This window comes from Sarcophilus harrisii, chromosome 5 (genome assembly GCF_902635505.1).
Source record: "Sarcophilus harrisii chromosome 5, mSarHar1.11, whole genome shotgun sequence".
Classification (NCBI taxonomy): domain Eukaryota; kingdom Metazoa; phylum Chordata; class Mammalia; order Dasyuromorphia; family Dasyuridae; genus Sarcophilus; species Sarcophilus harrisii.
This window is the reverse complement of record NC_045430.1, coordinates 228,071,203-228,094,668: the sequence shown is the minus strand read 5'-3', so window position 1 is coordinate 228,094,668 and position 23,466 is coordinate 228,071,203. Positions and strand designations below refer to the sequence as shown.

At 36.0% G+C, this 23,466-nt stretch overlaps 1 protein-coding gene across 1 annotated transcript in view; it reads left to right on the top strand.

Annotated features, from left to right (window-relative positions):
* GAD2 (glutamate decarboxylase 2) overlaps positions 1-23,466 on the top strand; it is an 81,978-nt gene that overhangs the window by 11,418 nt on the left and 47,094 nt on the right. The window contains exons 7-8 of the mRNA XM_003771856.2: positions 5,761-5,876; positions 16,769-16,848. Coding sequence (XP_003771904.1) covers positions 5,761-5,876; positions 16,769-16,848 — 196 coding nt within the window. The remainder of the gene's footprint in view (positions 1-5,760; positions 5,877-16,768; positions 16,849-23,466) is intronic.

The window sequence follows — 23,466 nt, the reverse complement described above, 5'->3', positions numbered from 1 at the left end:
ATATAAAAATAAAGGCATTACCTGGAGTTTGGGGCAGTTAGGTATGGGTCTCTAACAAGGCAAAGCAGGGACAATATATCAAGATCAGCAAAATTTGGTAGAAAGAACATTGAATTTGGACTCAGAGACCTTGAGTTCAAATTCTACCTCTCATTTACTACCTGTGGAATCATGAGTAAGTCATTTAGCTCCTCTCTGCTTCAGTTTTTTTCTATATAAAATGGGGACATATAAGGTCCCTGTCTAACCCATGACCCAGAAATTAAGCAGGTTAGTAGCTCTCTTCCTTCACCAGTTTAATGAAGCCAGTGCCCAAACGTAAGTTACATAAATATTTCTCTCAATTTATCCTGATCTGTAAACATAAATGAACATAAATAAATAGATTTTTTCCTCCTTCTTGAAAGATGAATTGTCCACTAATAGAAAAACAGGCAATAGGCTTTGAGCATTCAAGGTGGAAAAGAAATGAGTTTAATTTCTTAGAAGAGTTATATATATTAGCAAAAAGAGTTTTCAGGTCTCTGCTAGCTTGGACCCATGAGGGCAGCAAGAAGGCAATCAAATCAGTAAAAGAAATTGCTTCCCTTTTTGCCTGGACTACTATGAGTAGCCACAGAACCAGGCAGAAATCCTCTTGCTTCCTGAGGAAAGCACCAGAAATGCCAAAATTATTAGAGCCTTAAGGAACTTTAGACATCAGCTAGTATAATTCCATTTTACAGATAATAAAACTGAAACTTTGAGAGGCAGAGTAACTTACTCAAGATCAATACAGAAAGATACACATTAAGTAGAAGAATAAGAAGTTGGAACCCAGGTTTATGTTCCTCAATTCCTCAGCCCATGAGAATGACAAATCTAATGCAGTCATTGAAACTGAAAAAGGCTAGGATATTCAAGAGAAGAGATATTCAAGAAGAAAAACATAAGGAGGACACAAAGTATCACCCAGGATCTAATTTTTTAAAGGACCTAAATGAAAATTCTTCCTTTGTAGGGGGAGTAAAGGCAGTAGACATCTAGACCAGGCTGGTAGGAAATCTGAGGTCTCTGTATGTCTGGAGAATCCAAACTTGTGGACTTGTGGAAGGTAAATTAATTGAGGCAGGCCAGGTAATTAATTGAGGCAGAGATTGAAGTGACTTCACAAGAAATCTGCTTCAGTGTCCAGGGCAGAAGTGTCCTAATACCTAGGACTGGAAGGGACTTCTAAAGCCATCTAGTCCAACCTCCCTTGGAAAATCCCCAAGGAGATTAAGTGACATGAAAACTGACTAGTCCCACTTATGAGCTTCTATCTCTGATATGTGTATGGCATAGGACTTCTCATCATCTTCCCTTCTCCCCTGTCTTGAGAGTAATGTTCATGATTATTTACCAAGGTGGTGACCTTAAGAATCACCTACCCTCATCTATGAAGCTAGACTAAGTTTGGAGACCAATTTCAAATTCACTTCATATCCCTCATCATCATTTTCCTCATCTGTGAAAAGAAAGGGTCAAGCCATGTGACCTTTGAAGTCTCTTCCAGCTCTTGATCCTGTGAACCTGCTATGTCCCTAAAAAGTAATGCTCCAAATGGTATATATTCACCTCTTTTTACAAAGATGAATCTATTATTATGGTTGGCAGGTTGAATTCTTCAGCAGCAATGGTTATGGATGAGGATTTCATCCTCAGTCACCTCATTCCCTTATTCCCAATGGTGTAAATTTTCCAAAAGACTAGCTGGGATACAGTGTGTAGCCTGAGACTGTATGACTTATCAAAGTTCATTGGTCTTTATGGGATTTGAACCCATAAGTAGAGTCTCACCTTCAGTGTATTCTAACTTATTGAGAATGGGGCACCATAGATATTGACTCATTTAAGAACAAAGAAAGGATCACGGGCTCTTTTGCTTTCCTCCTTGACCCATCATCCACTTGACAATATTTGTTCCATTTTAAAATTCACTTCTTATGATAAGCACAAATGAAGTGGATCAAGTAGAAATTCCCTGAACAATCCCCATATCTAGAGAAAGGTGAGGATTTTTAATATGCAAATATTTCCCTAGACTTTTGGGAGCAGAAAAATTCTCCCTGTTTGGGAAGCCCCTATCCCTAGAGACAAATATAATTGTTACTATTCTTAAAAAAAAAAAGATATTTTGCAATTTGAAATTCTAAATATTCCATTTTTACATTCAACCCCATTCTAAGTATAAAAAAGATATTTTGCAATTTGAAATTCTAAATATTCCATTTTTACATTCAACCCCATTCTAAGTATAAAATAGGTCCAGTGAGACCTTGGAAAAAGTTTGGCTAACTGAATAGCACAGGAACTATTATACATCAATACCATCTTAGAGCTAGAAGAGATGCTAGACACAATTTAATATAATCCCCTGATTTTATAAATGATGAATCTCAGGCCCTCAAGAATTTGTTGATTTCTCTGGTAACAGTATGCTCAGGGAAGAAGAAAGAGATCCAACTTAGATGTTAAGACAGCGAGGTCATGGGTCCAGTTCTGCACCAAACTCACTGTACAGCTTTGAATCATCCATTTCCCCTTTCTTCTCTTTAGCCTCTTTACCTTTAAAATAAAGTGATCAGACTAGGCAATTCCTAAGGTCTCTCTCATTTGCAAACTTCAATATTCTAGAGCAGGGGTCCTCAAACTATAGCTCACGGGCCAGATGCGGCAGTTGTTTATCCCCGTCACCCAGGGCTATGAAGTTTCTTTATTTAAAGGCCCACAAAACAAGGTTTTAGTTCTTACTATAGTCCGGCCCTCCAACAGTCTGAGGGACAGTGAACTGGACCCCTATTTAAAAAGTTTGAGGACCCCTGTAATGTAGATATAGAAGTGAGACACAGGTTTCCATAATTTCAGACCAATTAATAGCTGCTCCTGGCTGAGTGTGCTTCAACATAAGAAAGGCACTGTGGTGTAGTAGAAAAGCCATTCTTTTTAGAATGGCTCAACTCTGGGCCTAGGCTCAAAACTTAATAAGTTATAATAAGGCTCCACCCCACTTAATCTTTCTGTACCACGGTCTCCTTTTTAAATGGGAATACAAATGCTGACATAACTGGGTTAACATACTACATAAATAAGATCATTATTAGATATAGGACTTGAGTATTTCCTATATAAAACACTAAGGTGGGGAATGGGACTGGATTTGGGGTAGGAGTTTTCCTATCCATAAAAAACTCAGGTAGGAATTGGAACTGTTACAGGGGACTCCTTCTCCTAGCACAAGCTGCTACCTTTTCTTTAATATATTGTGACTTGATTAATTAAAAAGCCAAACTCCAAAGATAGAGTTTAGTCCAGTCATGAGACTTCCTATATGCCATAAAGCTTCAGAAATTTTTCAAAGTATTGGGTCTTCTTTGTCTATCTATCCTTTCTTGGCCCTGGAGGAGATGGCACAGTGAATAGAGTATTGGACCAGGAATATCTGTGTTCCAATATGGCCTCGGACCTTATTAGTCTTGTGATCCTAACAAGTCATTTAACCTTGGTTTACCTCAGTTTCCTCAATTCAATAGGGATTTCCTCAATTAAAATTAGGATAATAATAGCACCTACCTTCCAGAGTGATTGAGAGGATCAAATATGATAATATTTGTAAAGCTTTTCGCATAGTTCCTGTAATAAATCCTGTAAATAAATAAAATGTTTCCTTCCTTCCTACTTTTCTTCCTTCTGCACTTTTCTGCCATCCTTCCTCTTTTTGGCTCTAGTGATCTTCTGAAAGTCCCACACAGGACATGCATGTTTCTTTGGGACATGATTACACATATAGCAAGTATCTTACAACTAATAAGACTCATGCTTAGAGCTAGAAGGGCCCAAACTTCTGAATTTATAAATAGGAAAGTAAAGTCTAAATGTGTTCATTGTCCTGTCTCAGGTCCCACAAGAGTGGCAAAAGTGAGATTTAAGTCTAGGTCCTCTGGGTTCAACCTAGGTCCAGACCCATTACTTTTTGCAGTGTAGCTTGTGATATCCCCTTGTCACTGTGCTGCTACACAAATCATGACTTTTCCCAAGTGCCACTCATGTTCATTTTTCCTCAATGTTGCTCAGGTTCCTGACAGAGTGGTGTCCCTGAGCTGCAAAAATGTGCCCATTGGGAAGCTGAAAGCCTCATGAGAAATTGTAGTCCTAAGAACAAGTTTAGCACATAACACAAATACAAGAATGCCCCCTGCCAAGGACAGAGAATAAGAAAGTTTAGACAAATAACATTTAACGAGCTCTCACCTTGTACTACAAGCCTGAAACACTATCAACACTCCCATCTGATCCAAGAAAGAGGAACTTGGGTATTCTGAGGTCCCCATGTCATTGGATTTAAGAAGAGGCGGTCACTCTCCTCAATCTGGCTGATCATGGGCCTCTGAGTTTCAGAGAAAGTCATTTAAGTCAACAAAATCCTTTGGTTTAGAGCACAGTGCTAATGAGGGTCATGGACCCTGACTATACTAGACAACTTTGTACAACCACAGAAAGGGAGACGCTTAGTATCATCTTTGAATAGGCAGGACAGCACCACTTCAAACATATTTACCATTTTCTCTGACTTAGAATCTCATACCTCTTATGTCAACATTTGCATCCATCTGCATTCATTAAAAATGTGGCCATTTCATAGACTCATTAATGATTGAACTAGAAGAATCTTAGAGATCATCTAGTCTAAAATCCTTTAATTTTAAAAGTGAGGAAATTTAGGTCCAGTGATTTTCTTAAGATCATATCACTTAGGTAATAAAAAACAACCAAAATATGATTTCTAAGGACTGGTAAAGAAATGGTTCCTTCTTTTTTTTTTTTAATGCATGATGTGCATTAGCTGTGTTCACTGGGAAAATGGGCTTAAATTTGGTAGAGACACATATATTAGGAAACCTGGTCTGAGACAGTGCCCCTGTTTTCAATTTGGTAAAGACAAATGCAGAGTATTTTGCTCTTAGGCATTTCCCTAATAGAGGTATAACTAGGGCAGGGTGATTAGCAACATATCCCAGGACAAAGAAATTTAGAGGACACTGACAGCACTTGCAGATTTTTAAGCTTCATAGAAAAGACTGATCACCTAGTAAGAAAGAATGACTAGGAAACTACTAGCTGGTGTTTCATTTCCCTCAGTGTCTGCACCTAGACAAGCTCCACTCTGGCCCTTGGTCTTGGCTCTTCCCTTTCTCTCTAGTAGCAAACTTGAGCGTGCATTCTATACTGCTTGAGCTCCAGGCTTATTTTATATTTCTTATCTTAGACACAATATTGTTTTTTATGACTCTGGTCCCTGCCAACTTTCACTTACTCATGCACACATTGGAGAGTCTCCTGACTTTCTTCAATGCAAAATCAGTATATCCAAAGCAGCTTCTTTGTAGACCGAGGCCAAGGAGGGAAAGATTTATTTCATGACCGAAATTTAACCCAACCCACCTTTTCATCAGAGTCCACTGGGACTATTAGGGTTTTTTCTTTCTTCTTTTTTATCCCCACTCATGAACTTCATAAAGATGAAGAAGCTGTATCCATTGACAATAGCACGTCAGTCCCTATTTCTAACTTAGATTTTCTTAGATTTAAGGTTTCAAAGTAAAAAAAAAAAAATTGTGAATAAGAAAACCATCATGTCAGAAGAGGATCTCTAGATTAATAGGAAAAAAAAGGATGTAACTTGTTCATAAATGATGTTACCAATGAATAGAAAAAGTAACAGTGTATTACTGTGCACTCCAGGTGGTGCCATATCTAACATGTATGCTATGTTGATTGCACGTTTCAAGATGTTTCCCGAAGTCAAAGAGAAAGGAATGGCAGCTATTCCCAGACTGGTTGCCTTCACATCTGAGCATGTACGTGTTTCTGTTTTTATCAATGATACATTTTGCAAATGTCACTGTGAAGAAAAGATACTCAGAATTGTTATCTATCTCTATCTCCATTCCTATCACCCATGTGGGAGAGATGTGGGGAGGGGAGGGATTTACTTACTGGGAGGGAGGGATTTGCTTTTCTGTTTCTGAAATGCAGGTTTTGTGAATCACAAAGCTGAATTTTCCTTACATTTGTGCTTCTATCGCTCCTCCTTTTCCTCAATAAATTGAAAAAATATTGACTCTTTCAGACCACTAGCTGTGCCCACATATATCTAAGTGTTCGATCTATTTAGCTGGAATTATAATCAAATACTTACACAATGCCAGAAAACTCACTCTTCTGTTGATTTGACAGGATGATGTTCTAACATCAAATAGCAAGTCAGCATCTTTTTGCCTATGGCTAGGTCTGGCCCCATGGTCCCTTTCTAGTCCTCCTATTTAAGTCAAGTTCCAATGAAGTCAAAGAAACTCCAAATTCAGCATTGAATCTGGACCAGGGTTAGGTTTGCTCCTAACTGCTGGTTAGGCAGTAGGATGCTGATCTTTTGCCAAATTCCCAAATCCTAGCCAACTACTACACTAAAAGTCTATTAAATGGTCCCGTGGTAGCCTCAAAAGGGTAAATTCTGATTTAAAGTGCTTAAGTTTCAAGGTAGGAGGGTGAGGGTGTAATTTGAACTTTGAGCAAAGTTTCCATTTGATGATATAGTTTCCTACTATGGCACTAGTGGTGTTGAGCTTTCTCATACCAGTGAATGAGCAAATAAGACCAAAATCACAAGTCAGTAGTTTTAAAAATCTTTCTGATTATCATGGACATATATATGTACATATATATTTATATTTATATATGCACATATATACTTGAGATCTCATCAGCAATTAGCATCAGATAAGATTGCCTCTCATTGTGATATTTCTTCACAAAGCCTATTATGAATTGTCAAAGGATCTCAAGGGACTTTCTCCTTGGATACTCAAGCACTCCACTGGTGACAGTGAAAATGAAATGATAGAGAAGGGGAATAGTAAGGAATTGCCAGAGGAGATCTCAGAAAGAAAGAAGGACCAGCTTACAAGGGGATATTTTAAATCCAACACTTCCTTTTTTCTTTCATTTTCTACTGCTTTAAATGCTTTATTCTATTTTCAAAGGAGAAACAAAGAAAAGAGGTGGGAAACAAGATTACAAATACATAAAATTAAGAATAAGTACAAATTATAAAATCCATATTTATAATTTATAACCATAGCTAGTAAGCCCTGTAGTTAAAGGTAAAAGTAATGACTGAATATCAATGAATGGTAAATGAGCATCTCAGTTTTGGTTATTTTTTTTAACTTTTCAAAGACATCCCTTTCTCTCTTCAAAGGAGTTCAGTTAAGCAGGATATATGAAATTATTGAAAAAGCCTCCCTGCCTCCAATTTTCTGCATCACTATGATCTTGCTGAGTTTGGAATTGATGTCCCAAAGTTGTAGTAATGACTTTCTGGTCTCATTTTCTTCCCTTTAAGAGTGTTCAGAATTGAGTCTCACTAAACAGAGTTTTATTACAGAAGAACACCAAACTCAGACCAGCTTAGAACTGGCTCTTTTTGTTGCTATTAGCCCTGCCTCTGAGAGGGTATACCAGAATACTGGTGTGTCCCTTGTGTGTTCTCATGCTATTTATTAATGGCCCCAGCCATTTATCTTTGTCCTGACATGTTGGCTTTTATATCTCCAAGACTTCCCAATTAAGACCCTAGTCTTCTTGGCTCAATCTCCAATCCCATCAGAGTATGAGTATTGTATGCCCTACTTTCTTTTCTTGGTATCTAAGAGGCAGAATCTATTTCTATCATTTTTAAGGGTTAGTTGTTGAGTTGTTTATTTGGTCAATTTGTTGTGGTTTTTTTTTCTTGCAACTTCCTCTTGATCTTCTTCCTCCATATGTAATCAACTTAGACAAATGCCATTGGGCAGGGGAAATTACTATATAAACTTCAGTGAAAGTGCTAGTTGGTTCTGATAATTTTGATGAATTCTTTACATCATATCTGACAGATGAATTAAATTTCATTAAAGAACTTCCAATTTCAAAGATCCATTGGTACGGTTTATTTCCATTGATATCCAGCAACTAGATATCAAATAGCATACTGGAAAAGATGTCACTGTTTACCTTTGTCCAAAGTAAAGGCAGAGACTTAACTAGTAACTTTTCCACCTCAAGAAAAAAATAGGATAGTGCAATTGAGAGTGGAAATTGTAGCATATCCTCTCTCTCCTCCATTAGCCTTTCACCCATTCACTCAATTTCTTTTGCCGCCTGCTTTCTTTCTCATGAGGTCATGACCAGAGGGGGCCCATATGGCATGAAGAGAACATTTTCTGGACCACTACAGGGAGGAAACACAACTTTCATTTTAGCAATTGGAGCAAAGCTCCAACTTTCCTGCCTTAGTTACAATTCTGCATAAAGATATATTAGGTACATTGGGCATATGGCCAGCCACTAGAACAAAACCACATTCTTGCTATAGACTGAATGAGGTTGAAGAGGCTTTCAGAATTCATTTTGAATATCCCCTATCTCTAGAAAGACTTCTTTACATCATTTCAAAAAGAAAAAATTTATTCCACTCAAAGATCCATAAGTATAGGAACCTATAGGATAGGTTCAGTTTGCAATCCTTCCTCCCTCTTTAAAATTCTAGGGCCGAAAGATCCATGTCATCTAGCTTAAGCCCATTTTATTATATGGTTGATTCATTTCCTATTGATCACTCTGGGATAAACTTTAAGAATAATTTGCTTCTATCATCCATGTATAAATCTTCATGTGTTTGAAGACAATGACTGAGCTGCTTCTTCAATTTCTTTAATCTGGAGTCATTTCAAAAAATTTTGTCACACAGATGGAGAATATTGTGATGAACAAGGAATATGCCACAGGTGATGGCAGCAGATTTATGTATCTCTGAAGCTCTTTCAGAATAAAGGAGAGTGGCAGGAAGCCAGGGCATTGGAGAAAACTGCCAATTTAATAGTAAATTCTAAAAAACTATAGGGGTGGCAGCAATGACCAGAGACTAGCATAGAATCATAGCATATTGAATTTCTAAGTTACTCAGAGATCATCTAACCCATATCACCTTTTTTATAAATAAGAATAATGGGACTTATAAAAGTGAAGTTATGTGTCCAAGGTCATGAAGTTACTGAGAGAGGTAAGAGAAGCAGGTGTAAAAGAAAGATCCCTGGATCGTAATCTAGAGTCAAAGAACCACCAAGTTAAAATATTAGCCCATTTTCTTACTGCTTTCTCTTGGTTCTCCTCCTACCTGTCTAAATGTTCCTTCTCAGATCCTTTGCTGGTTTTTGCCCACATCATACTCACTTACCTGCCATCAGCACTCTTATTTTCTCCCTCTATACTTACTTTGTGATCTCATCACTTCCAAGAGCATCTATCATTTCTAAGCAGCTAATTCTCTCCTGAGCCCCAGTCTCAGCTCACTAGCTTGATTGGATCTCTCAAATAGATGTCCCAATGAGCATCTCAAACCCAACATGTCTAAAGCAGAACTCATTGTCTTTTGTCCAATTCTCCATTATTTCAAACCTTATTCCTGTCAAAAACACCAATATGCTCCTCAGTGTGATCCTTGAGTTCTAATTGCACATATCCAATAGTGGCCAGTGCTGATCATTTCTACCTTTGCAGCATTATATATACATATCACATATAATCCAGGCATAATATGTTAAGAATATACACATATGTGCACATATCCTGGAAGATGGTAGATGTTTAATATATGCTTGTTCACTAACTTTTCTATTCTTCAGTTTTTCTTACATACTAATTGATGAGTACCCATCTTTGTACTGATTACTTAACTCTAACGAACATTTCTCCACTTTTCATTGAATAATTCAAAGTATAAATTGATATCAAGAGATAGAGAAATAGACAAAAAAACAGACATATATCCAGATCGCAGCACTTTTATCTCTTCTACTTTGAAAACTGAGTTTGTAGGTGACATTTATAGAAGCCCACAGGCAGGAATGACATTTAATTACATTTCTGAAAAAATTGATATCCGCATATATTCTCTTATTAGGACTGTTTGTTCATTTTCTTCTCTATTTGTGTGGTCACATTCCAGGATCAGAATTCCACTAATGATTGATCTTCATGAGGCTCAGGAACTTCACTGAAAATATTCAGAGAAAAATCTATTCCCTTGCCAGTCTGATTGGAGAAATTTCCTCAGACTGACTTGCTTGACTTTCTGCCCAAAGAAACTTCACTGTTCTGGGTTTAGCAAATATCATGATTGTTCCATCCTTGGCTATTGGTGCCTGTCTTGCTATATAAGCAGAAACTTCCAACATTTGTAACTAAAAGAATTTTCCCAAGAAAGAATATACTTTATCCTACCTTTGTCTTTTCTTCTTATAGAAGTAAATATATATATACACATATATGTATATATATATATATATATATATATATATATATATATATATATATATTGGCCTTAGATTTGCATATGGATTTTCGTCCTGACTCTTCTAGGGCGAACTGGAACATCATCTCTCTGGAACTCAGTTTCTCCATTTGTAAAATAAAAAGTTTGGGTTGTATGGCTACTTAGGTCTCTGTTGATTCTGAAGTACTAAGGGGGGCAACTAGATGGCAAAATGGATAGAGCACCAGCACTGAAGTCAGGAGGAACTGAGTTCAAATCTAGTCTCAGACACTTAATACCTCCTAACTGTGTGATCCTAGGCAAGTCACTTAACCCCAATTGTCTCAGCAGAAAATAGTAATAATAAAGTACTAAGAGGTAACAAGAAAATCCTGGAATTTTTTCTCTTTACATCCAGAAAACATGGGCAAGCTGCCTAATGATTCTGTCTGTCCCAATTGACTCTTTTGTAAAAATCAAATAGAATTAATTAAAACTGTTACAAATGTAGTTGAAAAGAAACTATATGAATCAGAGATTGGGGGGAGAGGAGGCAAGGTGGAATAGTGGGAAAAAGGGCTTTACTTTTGGAGGGTAGGACCTTAGTTCAAGATTTGGCTCTTCCAATTAATATCTATGTTTCCTTGGAAAATCTCATTTAGTTTCCCTGAGGCTCAGTAAGCCTTTTCTGTGAAATGGGGATGGGGATCTTTATAATGTCTAAATTCTCAGAATGAAAATGAGAATTCAAAAAGAGACTGAACATGAAAGTGCTTTGAGCTGAAAACTGTTGTATAAATATCATTTGATGTTGTTAACATTGGGATTTAACATTTTAGTCTTGTTCAATGGGCTTGAGATAGAAAAATTCTTTAAAAGTACAGTTTAAAATAACTTTACAAAAAAAGCTTTTCAAACCATATACACTTCCAGAGATCTTCATTAAGAGCCTAAATCCATAGTTCTACCCACAAAGTCATATAACCAAAGAAGGATGGCAAGACACTGAAATTTAGAGGGCACAAACATGCACATCATGTGAGTATCTTGCCCCATCCTGTTCCTTCCCTTCCTAAGCAACTTTGGAATCTCCTCCCACACTAAAATTAATTCTCTGTTCCTCTCCCTACATCCCTCCCCATTAAAAAGGGCCAGTGTCAGAATCTCCCTACCACCACTGTTGATTTAAAATAAATTCAGTATTATTTACAGTGGGTACTTCTTGCTCTGGACACCATAATTTCTAGTGACCAATCTTCTCATTCACTTGAATCAGAATCCTGAGCCCTGTGACATCCTCAGCTTTAAGCTACTTTCCCTTGAGATCATTATTTTTCCTATGTGACACAAGCTCTTCCAAAAATAACCTCAATGAAGCAGCAAATCATATCTAGAAGCAAAAAATGTTCTTTGTAATCAGGACATCCAAAATCTTTTGAGGCAAATTTCCGTAGCTAACTAACTGACTTTCAACTTTACAAGCCAATTCTAACTTGCTTCCACTTCTCTTTGAAACTGAGTACTGGCACTGAGTCAGTGGTACTCTCTGGGAGGCTCTACAGAGCTTGGTTTTTATCATTTACATTAAGAGCTTTCATGGGGGTTCAGAGGGATAAGAGGTAAAGGAAAATGATCACTATTGCCTTTCTGCCTTAGAAAAATTATTCTTGGGAGATGATGCTCTATGAGAGTTTTGATTTTATAGCCAAGCATCTCCAAATGCAAAATCTTTTAAGCCAGAAAAGAATGGCAGTTCCATTGGGCTCTGAAAGATGTAAATTCATTGAAGTTTATAAAACTATAGACTTTTAGAGCTGGAAAGAACGCTAGAGACTCTCTTATTCTTAGTATATTAAGTGAGAAACTGAATAATGGAGAAGGGAAAGAACTTGCTCAAAGGTACATAGTTAGTGATCGAATTGGGACTAGAACTTAGGTATTCTCTCTCAGGAGTATTTTGCTCCCCCTTTTCCAAGCCTCAAGTGCTTGAATGTTCCCTTTCCTTCCCTTCCTCTCCTTCACTCTTTCCCTACTGTTAAAGTTTTTTCTCAGGAAAGGAGCTGAAAATGCTTCCCACTAAGGTAAAAATGGCTGTTATGTGGTTGATTGTTACCTTACTCAGGTAAAATGTTAATTTTAATAGGAATTTCAAAGGAGTATAATTTCAATGCAGGATTTAGACAAGGGCACACTGGTAAATGTTTAACAACAGTCTCTGGGGGAAGAGGACTATACCTTTGACATACATTTAAGTTTCACTTACATTATTAACATTTTCCCTATTATCTTCTTATATCTAGACATTTAATAAAACAAAACATTAAACTCCATTTTGTAGCATTTGTCATTTTCCAAGGTGTGAATGCTCACTCTCCAAATTTAAGAACTGTCTCTCTAAGCTTGAGCAGGTGCCAGCACACTCCTGGACAGATTGCTCTTTCATTAAGGTGCTTACCACAACCCAATAGACCATGCAACAGAGATTTAAAGCTGGACCGAAGGATATCTACCCTAACCCCATTTATTTTATAAATGAGGAAACTGAGATTGGAGGAGCAGAAGTGTTTTGTCCAAGATCACAAATAGCAAATATCAGAGATAGGATGTGAACCTGCCTGCATTGACTTTCATCAAGCCTTCATTTCAGGACAGCTTGTTGTCCAGTTCCCTTATAAGCATCCATTCTAGTTTAAAATCTTCAGCTGTCTTCTTATTTGGAAGTGAGAAGTCCAAGTCCAAGTTATCTTTTGCTCTAACATATATTTAGGGTACAACCTCCAAAAGGTGATTACAAATTGCTAATTAGTACTGGGTCTGAAAACCAATAATAACTTCACAGCCGTGTCTTCCCTTCTTTCTTACTGTTGTCTATTCCGAATTATTTTGATTTCTTTGGGAACTTGACAAGCTATATTCTTTTTGAATCACAATAATTAGAACTTAATGAGCCAGACTCTCCAGGGGATAAGATTCACCCCACTTGCAAATCATGTAGTTTAGGATGCTGCAATAACTTATTTAGTCCATCGGAGAAGGGTTTAGTGAACTGAAACTATAATTTATCTAGATTGTTGTTGCTAACCTTTCCCACACGGGAAACTATTTTTCATTTTCCCAAAAGTACTAAAAAAGTCTTAGAGGTGGAAGGAAAAGGATGGAATGGGAGAAGGAAAAGATGGAGGTAATTTCGACCTGAAAGTCACCAGGGGGAAAGGGGACAAATTGATCTTAACAAGTCAGTCAGAACATGAGTGTTGACAATGAATTTACTAAGCATATGAGGATTGAGCCCTGAAAAGGAGAGGTCAGTCCCCAAACCAAACAATTCAGGCTTCAAGACAGAGCAATTGCTCATAAAAAAAGTCTTAATTGAAGTCAGAACTTCTTAACCTCTTCTGTGTCAGAGAACCCTTGACAGGCTGGTGAAAAACTTACACATCATTTCTCAGGTAATGCGTTTAAATGCATAAAAGAAAATTCATACTATTACTCAAAAAACCTTGCTTAGATACAGTTAAAATCCTTAGTCTAAATGATGATTTTAAACTGTTAATGCAGTTTTCCAAAGTGCCTAAATTATAGCCTGGATGGAGAAGCTGACATACCAAGAGAATCTAGCTCAATATGGTTTCTCTCTGAGCTCTCTACAAATCTGACCTATTCTCCTACTGGCCTCAGAAGGGAGAGAAGATTTATTATCTCCATTAAATGGATGAGAAATAGGCTCTACACTCCCAGGCCATCAGGCTGAATGGAACCTCGGAGGTCATCTTATTCCATCTTCCCTCCTCAGCAACAGTGCCCCCAACTACACAAAGCTGACAAGTGCTCACTCATTTCCTTATCTTCCTCAAGCAGCTAAAAATGGAATTACGCGCTTTACTATTAGAATACAATCTTCACAGTCATTACATCTTCATTCTGTGGAATTTAAACTTATACCAAGTATCATATCCAGATTTTCTGTATCCAGGTTTCCAAAAGAATCATCTTTTAAGTCACAAAAATTAGTCATTATTAAGCCTCCATTTTCCAGATAGTATATACTGTTGCTTGAAAAAAAATCAATCAAATATAGTTAGAACAAAAAAAAAATCAGAAATTTGGTTAGAAGAGGGAAAAAAGAAGTAAAAGGAAAGAAGGAATGCCCAGTACAATCTATTCATTTTACAATGAAGGAAAATAGCACCCAAAGAAATTAAATGATTTATCCAAAGACACAAATAAATAGCAGAATTGGGGTTCTCACTCAAGACTTTTGACCCTAAATCCAGTTCTAGAGAAGGCTTACTGGGAGCTCACACCCAATAGACACTCTGTTCCATTGTTGCACAGTTGTGGTTGTTGGAAACAACTTTTCTTTCTGTTAATCTATGGTCACACTGTTTGTAACATCTATCTATGGAGGTTTGCTCTGCCCTCTTGGGTGCCATAGGGAAAAATATGCTTGTTCTTTCACATGCCATCCTTTGACATCAACCAAGCATGCTTTCCCATAGCAGTCTCTTCTCTAAGCTAAATAGTCTTAGTTCCTTCAACTATTTCTTGGTGTCTCTTCACCAACATGGCTTCTTTCTTTTTGGTATACTTTTTAATCAATATTTCTTAGAAAAAGCCATACTTTTTCTCAAGAAAAAGCCAAAAAGCTAGAACAAAATACAAATTCCAGGTATGGTAAGAACAGAGAAGAAAGAGTTAGGCTATTTTGTTGCCCATATGGTTTGGCTTTTCCTTGTTGGTTAATCCTCTGAGACCTCCAGAGGATTGTCGAATATTTCTTTCTCTCTTTTCTTTTCTGCTTTCTCCTTTGTCCATTTCCAACACCAATACTTTTCTCCATCTCTGAGCTTTCTGTTTTTCTATGTGTATTTATTTCCTCCAATTTATATTATTCTACACAATGATCAATTATACTAAGTAATTGGTCCTCTTTTGAGAGACCCCATTTGTTCTTATTAGAGAGATTAAAATTCTTCTTCCCATTGACCAGGTGCACTAGATCTCTCCTTTATCACAAATTGGCCATTTTACAGCTTAATATTTTCAAAGCTTTGCATTGAGGTGAGCTATCCAAGACGTTCATGCTTGCTGGAGTGCAGCTGGCTCCCTTTGACATGCATTTTCTAAGCACTTTTCCAGTTATTAGAATATTATGGGCAATCTTTTCCCCTTTGATGCTTTGCTTTCTGGGTCAAAACATACATCAGATGTAAATAAAAATAAATTAAAATATCAGATGTAATTCAATATAAAGGGTACTTTTTAGAAAAGATATTTAAAACCTTCCAAAATTAAGTTTTACTTTTTGTTTTGTTTTTTCTCTTGAGTTCCTATGTATTTTGATAATATTTTTCTGCCTCCAAGAGCTTAAAACTGGGAATAACAGTCCTGTTTATCACTGTTCCCCCACTAAATAGTACTTTTTAATGACAGCATTTGGCCTTTTAATTATGGTTTACTTTTTGCACTACTGCCAACTACAGTAGAAATGTGATTTTTTTCTGGTTTGTTAAATTCAAGACTTAGCTGTGACAGCCTACCTTGAACAGCAAAGCCAGGCATTCTTAAAGGTAAATGTAGGCATAAGGAAGGGAAGAACACCTCTTGGAACTGTAACTTAAAATTCCATTCAGGAACAGCATGAATGTTTAAATTGGGGAAACAGCTCTTCTTTTGGACAGCTTAATGATCTGTAGTTAATAGTGAAAGGCTGATGGGCAGATGCATTACAGCTAGGCTTAAGTTAGCCTTTCTGGGCTCTACAAATTATAGCATTATTACAACCATTTGAATAAAAAATCAGATTCTGAGTCACAAGCCAAAACTCATTCAAAAATTGGTCTTTAGCATCAATGGCTTTTACTTTTGTCCAGTTTCCTTGGTAGCCAATAAATTCATGTCTTTTCCAACACCATTTTCTAGTCTGCTAGAAATCCCTTCATCTGAGAAGTTGCTTGTGAAGTGACTGGCCCCTCTCATGGTACTGGGATGATGTATGCTATGCTTAGGGCCAAATTTTCTCCTTGGTTGAGCATACCCAATTGCACTGAAGTCTCTAAAAATTGACCTGGTTCTCCCAGTGGCAAAATCAGGGGTTGGTTTGTGTGTGTTTGTATGTCTGGTCATGAAATATATAACTTCTTGGATCCAGTTAGCATATTATTAAATCTTAAAAGTGAGGTTTGTTTGGAGTCGTTGTCTTGTGTTGGAAGATAAAAGTCATCTGAATTTCCTCAGGGTCATGGAAATTTCCTAGAAAAAAAAACTCACTGAAAACTGTCACATACTTTCAGTCATTCAAGGATACAGAGGGACCTGGCAGGGTTCAGAATAGATAGAAAACAGGGAGATGCGAATTGAATATTAAATCATGACTGATCATAAACATGCTTTTTTCAGAGTCACTTTTCAGTAAAGAAGGGAGCTGCAGCCTTGGGGATTGGAACAGACAGTGTGATTCTGATCAAATGTGATGAAAGGTAAGCATGAATTTCCAACCCCTGTCCACCGACATCAATAAACTGAAATCTGCCTGGCCAGAAAATAGATAGAAACTGGGGCACAGGAGCAGTATACCTCGATCTTCGCTGACATCAAGTCTTTGTGGCTTTGATGTTGGGGTGATATTTAATATCCACTCTCTGAGGGAACAACCTCCATGCGCTTCAATGTCCCTGAACCTTTCAAAAGTCCCAACTGAACGGAAGACTTCCTTCTACATTAATACAAAACAGAGATTATTCATCATCCAAGCCATCCAGCAATAGCAGGTGATGTGAACTTAGAGTTATCGTGTCGTCATCAGCCTATTAATGAAATTATGTAAATACGATGAAAGGATTATAGATCACATACACACTGAGCAAAAAGCAAATGATGCCCTCAAACCTCATCAACTCTGTGATTTCCTTAGTTCATTAAGGAATGAAACCAAATAACTCTGGGAAAACCTGTTATAAATAGAATTTGCTTTTCCCAGTAGTTCACTCTGTCATTAGGGAATGTTATTATATTTAGAAAATTGTTTTTAAAATTTCTACAAGATAGGATTTGAATAAATAAAGGGAGGGGAAGAACAAATCCAAACAAAATTTTAAAAACATGAATAAAATCACAGAAATAGTATGGTAAGTGAGATAAGTATTAGTATTACCCCTATTTCACAGTTGACAAAACTAAAAATTCAGAGAAGTTCAATGACTTGCTTATAGTCAAAGAAGGAGACTGGACCTGTGATATCACTGATTGCTAGGAATTTAAGAATGAGGAAACTCCCAGCTACCAATGTGAGAAGGCACCTCTTTTGAAATTTATAAACTAGATATTTGACTATGGTAAAGATAGATTAAGTGTCTTAACACTGCCAGTAATGGGTCCAGAAATGGACCTTGAACTCAGATCTTCCTAGCTCCAAGACCAGTTCTCTATACACTATGCCTTGATACCTCTTACCCATGATGAAACAGATAGTATATGTGAAGGGGAAAGTTAGTTCATTATACTTCTTTGTATTTTCTTTGACTCTCCTAAAAATTAAAACATTCCCAACATTCCATTCAATTCAGATTCAACAGACTTTTTAAAGCACCTACTGTGAACAAGATCTCGTTTCTAGGCTGAAGGGATATAGTGATTAAAAAAAAAAAAAAAACCACAGTCCCTGTCTTCAAGAAGCTACCATTTTACTCGAAAACATTTTTGGCTTTTCAGTAGAAAAGCCTTCCCATTCATTCAAGGGCCTGATCCAAAAAAGGGAGGAGAATAATAGACAAGCAGTTGTTATTTGAAGGAAGAAAAGTTTGAAGGACTGAGTTAAAACAAAGGAGGAATGACAAAGAAAGGGAGAAAAAAATTAACTAAATAATAATAATAATTATTTAATATAATAATAATAAATATTTTTAAAATAGTAAGCACAGTTTAGGAAAGAAAAAGAGGAAAAAACAAAGGTATATTTCTGGCCATTGGTAATGAATATTCATTATAAATTTTATTGTATTACTATATCTTAGATACATCATGAATTTAATGATAACATAAAGCTGAGGCAACATAGTATGTTTTATTATATTATATAATGTTACATAATGATTATAATCTAATAGAACAATATATTGCACTATAAAACATTTAATATTATATATAACATAATAATATATAATAACATAATGTACAATGCCACAATATACAGGCCTGACAATAGAATCAGAAAAGCCTGAATTTGGTGTCTGACTTTGAAGTTCTGGGTTCAAAGATTGCCTCTGACACATCTTGGCAAGTCACTTAGCATCTCAGTGCCTAAGCAACTCTTAAATCTCTATTAGAGATGAGTTACTAATGATCATAGGTGGAAAGAGTTGCCCATATTGATGATATCCCAAGTCTCAACACAACAAAAAATAGATCTTCCAGACTGTTGAATTGCTCCACTGGGGAGAAATTATGGATGACTGAAGATGACAATCTCATAGGATGAAAAGGGTTATCATCTGCAAGGCTAATGATGCCATTAGTATCAAGCGTCCACTGAAATATTACAGCATGGAAGTGATATCCATGAACTGAGGAATAAATGTTCTGATAGAATGTCATTGAACACATGCCATTTGGAAATGGCAACCAATGATGTTTCAGGAGGAAATCAGGATAAGGAGTTCCCCACCTCCTCAAGAGCTTTTCCCAAGTTGAAGTTGATAAATTAATGCTCTCTCCCATCTAGACTTATTGGGATGATAGGATGGAACCAGATCATGGGCTGGAAAGTCTAAATTGTTGGCTCTAGGAAGGACTTGATCAATAGTATTAGACTACTGGAGTTAGATCTAGAACACAATCAAAATTAATGAGAAAACTTTATCAGCCATCTTTGCTTTAGATCAAAAGTTCTCCAACTTTTTGGAGCTCTTTATACTCTTAAAAATTATTGAGGAACCCCCAAAAGCTTTTATTTATGTAGATTATATTTATCAATATTTACCACATCAGAAATTAAAATCTCTTAGAATTATTAGAAAAATAGTTTTAATTTATCAAGCTTCTTCAAAAGGTCTTGGGAATGGAAGGAAATCAGCATTTATTAAGCAGTTGCTTTTTAAATAATATTTTATTTTCCCACCAACTATATGTAAAAACTATTTTTAATGTTTGTTTGTTTTTAATTTTGAGTTTCAAATTCCTCTCCTCCTTCCTTTCCTCCTCTCTGCCTCCCTGAGAATTTAAGTAATCTGATACAGGTTACACATACACTTTTACAAATATCTCATTGAATCTTCACAGCTACTATTATCCCCATTTTGCAGCTGATGAAACAGGCAGGCAAGTTACATGACTTGACCGGAGTCACACAGCTAGTATCTAAAGCCAAATTCAAAGTCAGTTCTTCCTGACCACAAGTTCAGCACTCTCTCCATTATACCACTATATATACTATATACCCTTAGACCTCCTAATCTACACTTGGCTTTAACTTTTAACTTTATCTTTTTTAACTATGGCTTTAGGTAGATATATCCATGTTAAACCCAGAAAAGTAACTCAGGGGAAAAAAACAAAAACTACCAACAACAACAAAAACACTTAAGGCTTTCAGGGAGCTTCAAGCATTTTCTCCTTATCTAAGCCACTGAAGGTTCAGCTCAACCCCATCTTGCAATTGGTCTCCCTATGAGTTTTCATCTCTTTCACTGACTCCTTCTGACTGTGCATATTAGCATGCCAGTTGCCAGGTGACAATTTTTTATCTTCCCAGGGGCCCCAAATGGCAGAACCATTTTCACCCCATGTTGTACTGAGGACAATTGATTTGCAATCCAAACAATAAAAGGAACATGTCCTAGTTAAGAACAATCTGTTCCTTCCTTGGGTTGATGCTTGAAGTAGCAAGTAATAAAAGCTTTTAGATACTTCCATAGTTGTTACACTGGATTACTTTGATACCCTATATTTAGTTGGAATATGATATCCTTCTAAAAAAGAGGGAAGAGGGGAAATGGGAGGATGGCAAGGGCTTAAATGGATGTTGGCCAGATCATACATATACTTCATCTGATGGCCCACAGTCTATATACTAAATCCAATATTCTTATTGGCATTTCCTTTAAAATTAGGAATATGTTTCTCAGGGGAAGCAAATTACAAACAACTTGGAATGAAATTATACTTCCCACTACACTAAGCCTTTTGAAATAAAAAAAAATTAAATATAAAAGGAGAAAAAGAAATAGAGGTTTCCCTCACTAATTTGGAATAATAACAGCACTGGGATATAGGAGAAAGTCACATTTGTCAAAGAAATAGGTTATGGTGAAATCTGGAAGGAACCTCAGAGATGATAAAATGCAACACTTGCATTTACTGCATCATTTTGTCCTATTTGTTACATATGATAATCCAAGAAATAAATAATACCAGTGAGCAAAGTAAGGTAAGGCAGTAGAATAAATTACATAATAATATTTCATAAACATACAATTCTTTAACCTGCAAGAATTAAACAATGGATATTTTGGAGGGATTCTTCTTTCTTAAACTCTAGGTTTATAAAGATTATTTATTTTGGGCTTATTGATATTATCTTTAAAGATGGGAAAGTCTTAGTTTGACTTTTTACTAATAAACTATAGCAAATGCTGCATTAGAACAATATAAATTAGCATGGTTTTGTCATATCTAGAGTTTAAGGGTGGAGAGAAAGGGGGCAAATCATTATTATATATAATATGTATATTATATAATAATTATATACTATTATATATAATATATACATATATTATATCTAAAAAAGAGGAAATATATACAGAAAAATTGAATGTTTTCTCTGGACAGATTTAGCCCACTGAAGGGGAAGAGGGATGCTTTCCAGGAGGTCTGCCCTTGGAGACTGAGTAAAGAAAAGAGGGGAGAATGGTCTTTGAGCTAGATAGTCTTCCAAAAGTCCATATGATGGCTTTCTTTAGCCACACTCATATCCCTCAAGTCTTTATTCCCCAGTTTAGGTCAGTTTATCTCTAAATCATAACTCCTGGATAAAATATATTCAGCTTAATGTGGTTTTGCTATATCTTAGGCTAGAAATAAGGGTGATAAGGGAAGGGGGGGCAGAATAAAGACCAAAACCATATTTTAATATAAAGAAAGCCTGAAATACATCTAACTTTTATTTATTTCTCTAGCCATTATTGATGCTTTTCTTGTATTAATTATAATAGTTATACTTTATATAGGGTAGCTCATTTGATAATCCCAATAACCCTTTGAAGTAGATGCTATTATTATCTCAATTTTTCACAAAGGAGAAAATTGATAAAGGTGAGTTACCCCAGGTGAGTCAGCATTTGACCTCAGCTCTTTCTGACTCCAGAGCTAGCCCTCTATCTATCATATCATTGAGTTCCTAAATTGGCATCAGTTGTTCTTCTTTGGGATTCATGAATTATTACTGAAATACAGAAAAGAAAATAACCTTCCACCATTTATCTGAAACCATTAAACAGGGAAGCAGGTGAGCCTGGGTTAATAAATCACTTAGCCTTTCAGTTTTTTCATCTATAAAATGGAGATTACAATAGCACCTACTTCACAGAATTGTGAGGGTTAAATGAATTAACCTAAGTAAGATGATTAGTAAACTTTAAATTACTATATAAATGTTATCATCATTATCATTATCTTATTGTTAGCAAGGAATAATAAATTCAAAGAATGATAGATGGACAGGGTTAGGATGGCAAGGTAACAATTTAATCAATCATTAAGCATTAATTAATCAAATATTTTGTTCCAGATCAATGAAACCACAGGTCTAGTTCTTATGTATAAGGCACTGTAAAAGAAAAAAGAAACAAAAAACATCTCCTGCCTTCAGTGAGCTTACATTCTTTTGAGAAGATAAATATTATATACGATGAAAATATAAAAGAATTGAAGAGAGAGCACTAAACTAAATGGTGGTAAAAGTTCCCAAAGGACACTAGGCTGCCACAGATAGATTTTGCGTTTACCTGTTTCCTTGAGCCATTTTTTCAAATTTTAAATCTTAGAAGCTTTTTGTTTTGTCTTTTTTCCAAAATGCTTTAAGCCTGACCCCCCAAAAAGATGATACTTGGTCATTTTAAGGGTGACTGCTAGAAGGTACCTTATGGAAAAATGTGCTCTTCCAGCTCTATAATTTTGTTTTCATTTGTCATTTTTTTTAAGCAGGTGAAAATAAACTAGTGCTTTTCCTTATAACTTTTCCAACACATCCTTTTTGCTTTGTAAATTACAACTCCATTACAAGGTCTAGGATTAGCTAAGTACTCTACTTTGTCATTCATGTTTACTCTAACAATTTAAGTTCTAAATTATCTGGGGTCATTATATTTGTGTATTAAATGAACTGATTCTGCCCAAAGCCATGATTTCCTCTCTAACACTAAGTAAAGTAGTTGGGTAGGCTCATTAACTCTTTCAGGTCATTAGTGAACTGTTCAGTACACTAAAGCATGGAAAATCAGCATCAATCATTTTCGAGCAGGACTATGGGTAAACCACTTGAATGTACTGTTTTCATATGTATGTGAACATTTTTTCTAGTCATTCAAAGCATCACTGAATTTGCAACATATATATATATATATGTTGCAAATATATATTGCAAACTCAATTTATTAAACAAATTTATACTTATATGTGCATATATATTTATGTATATTTCATCTGAAAGAGTTAAGGATTCTAAGAAACAGTCATGAGGAAGGAAAGCATTCTAGGATGGTTGACCTGTGGCAGATATTGAATGAATCCCAAACAGGAAAAATTCACCCAACCTTTCACAAAATGAAGTAGAAGAATATACGTAGAAGAACAAAGCAAGGCTTGATTCATTCATAAAAAGCAACTGGAATAAAAAAATCCCTATAATAGGAGCCAAATTTGTGAGTTGGAACCAACAAATAGTCAACTACATACGTACTTGTATATCAATACTCATTCCCTTAAATCCCAACTTATGATTCATATCATGAGGTTAATATCTTTCAAGGACTGACAAGAACCCCAATAAACTGGCCAGTTGAACTCTGGAAATGCCATTGATTGAACATCAAAGTATTTGATTT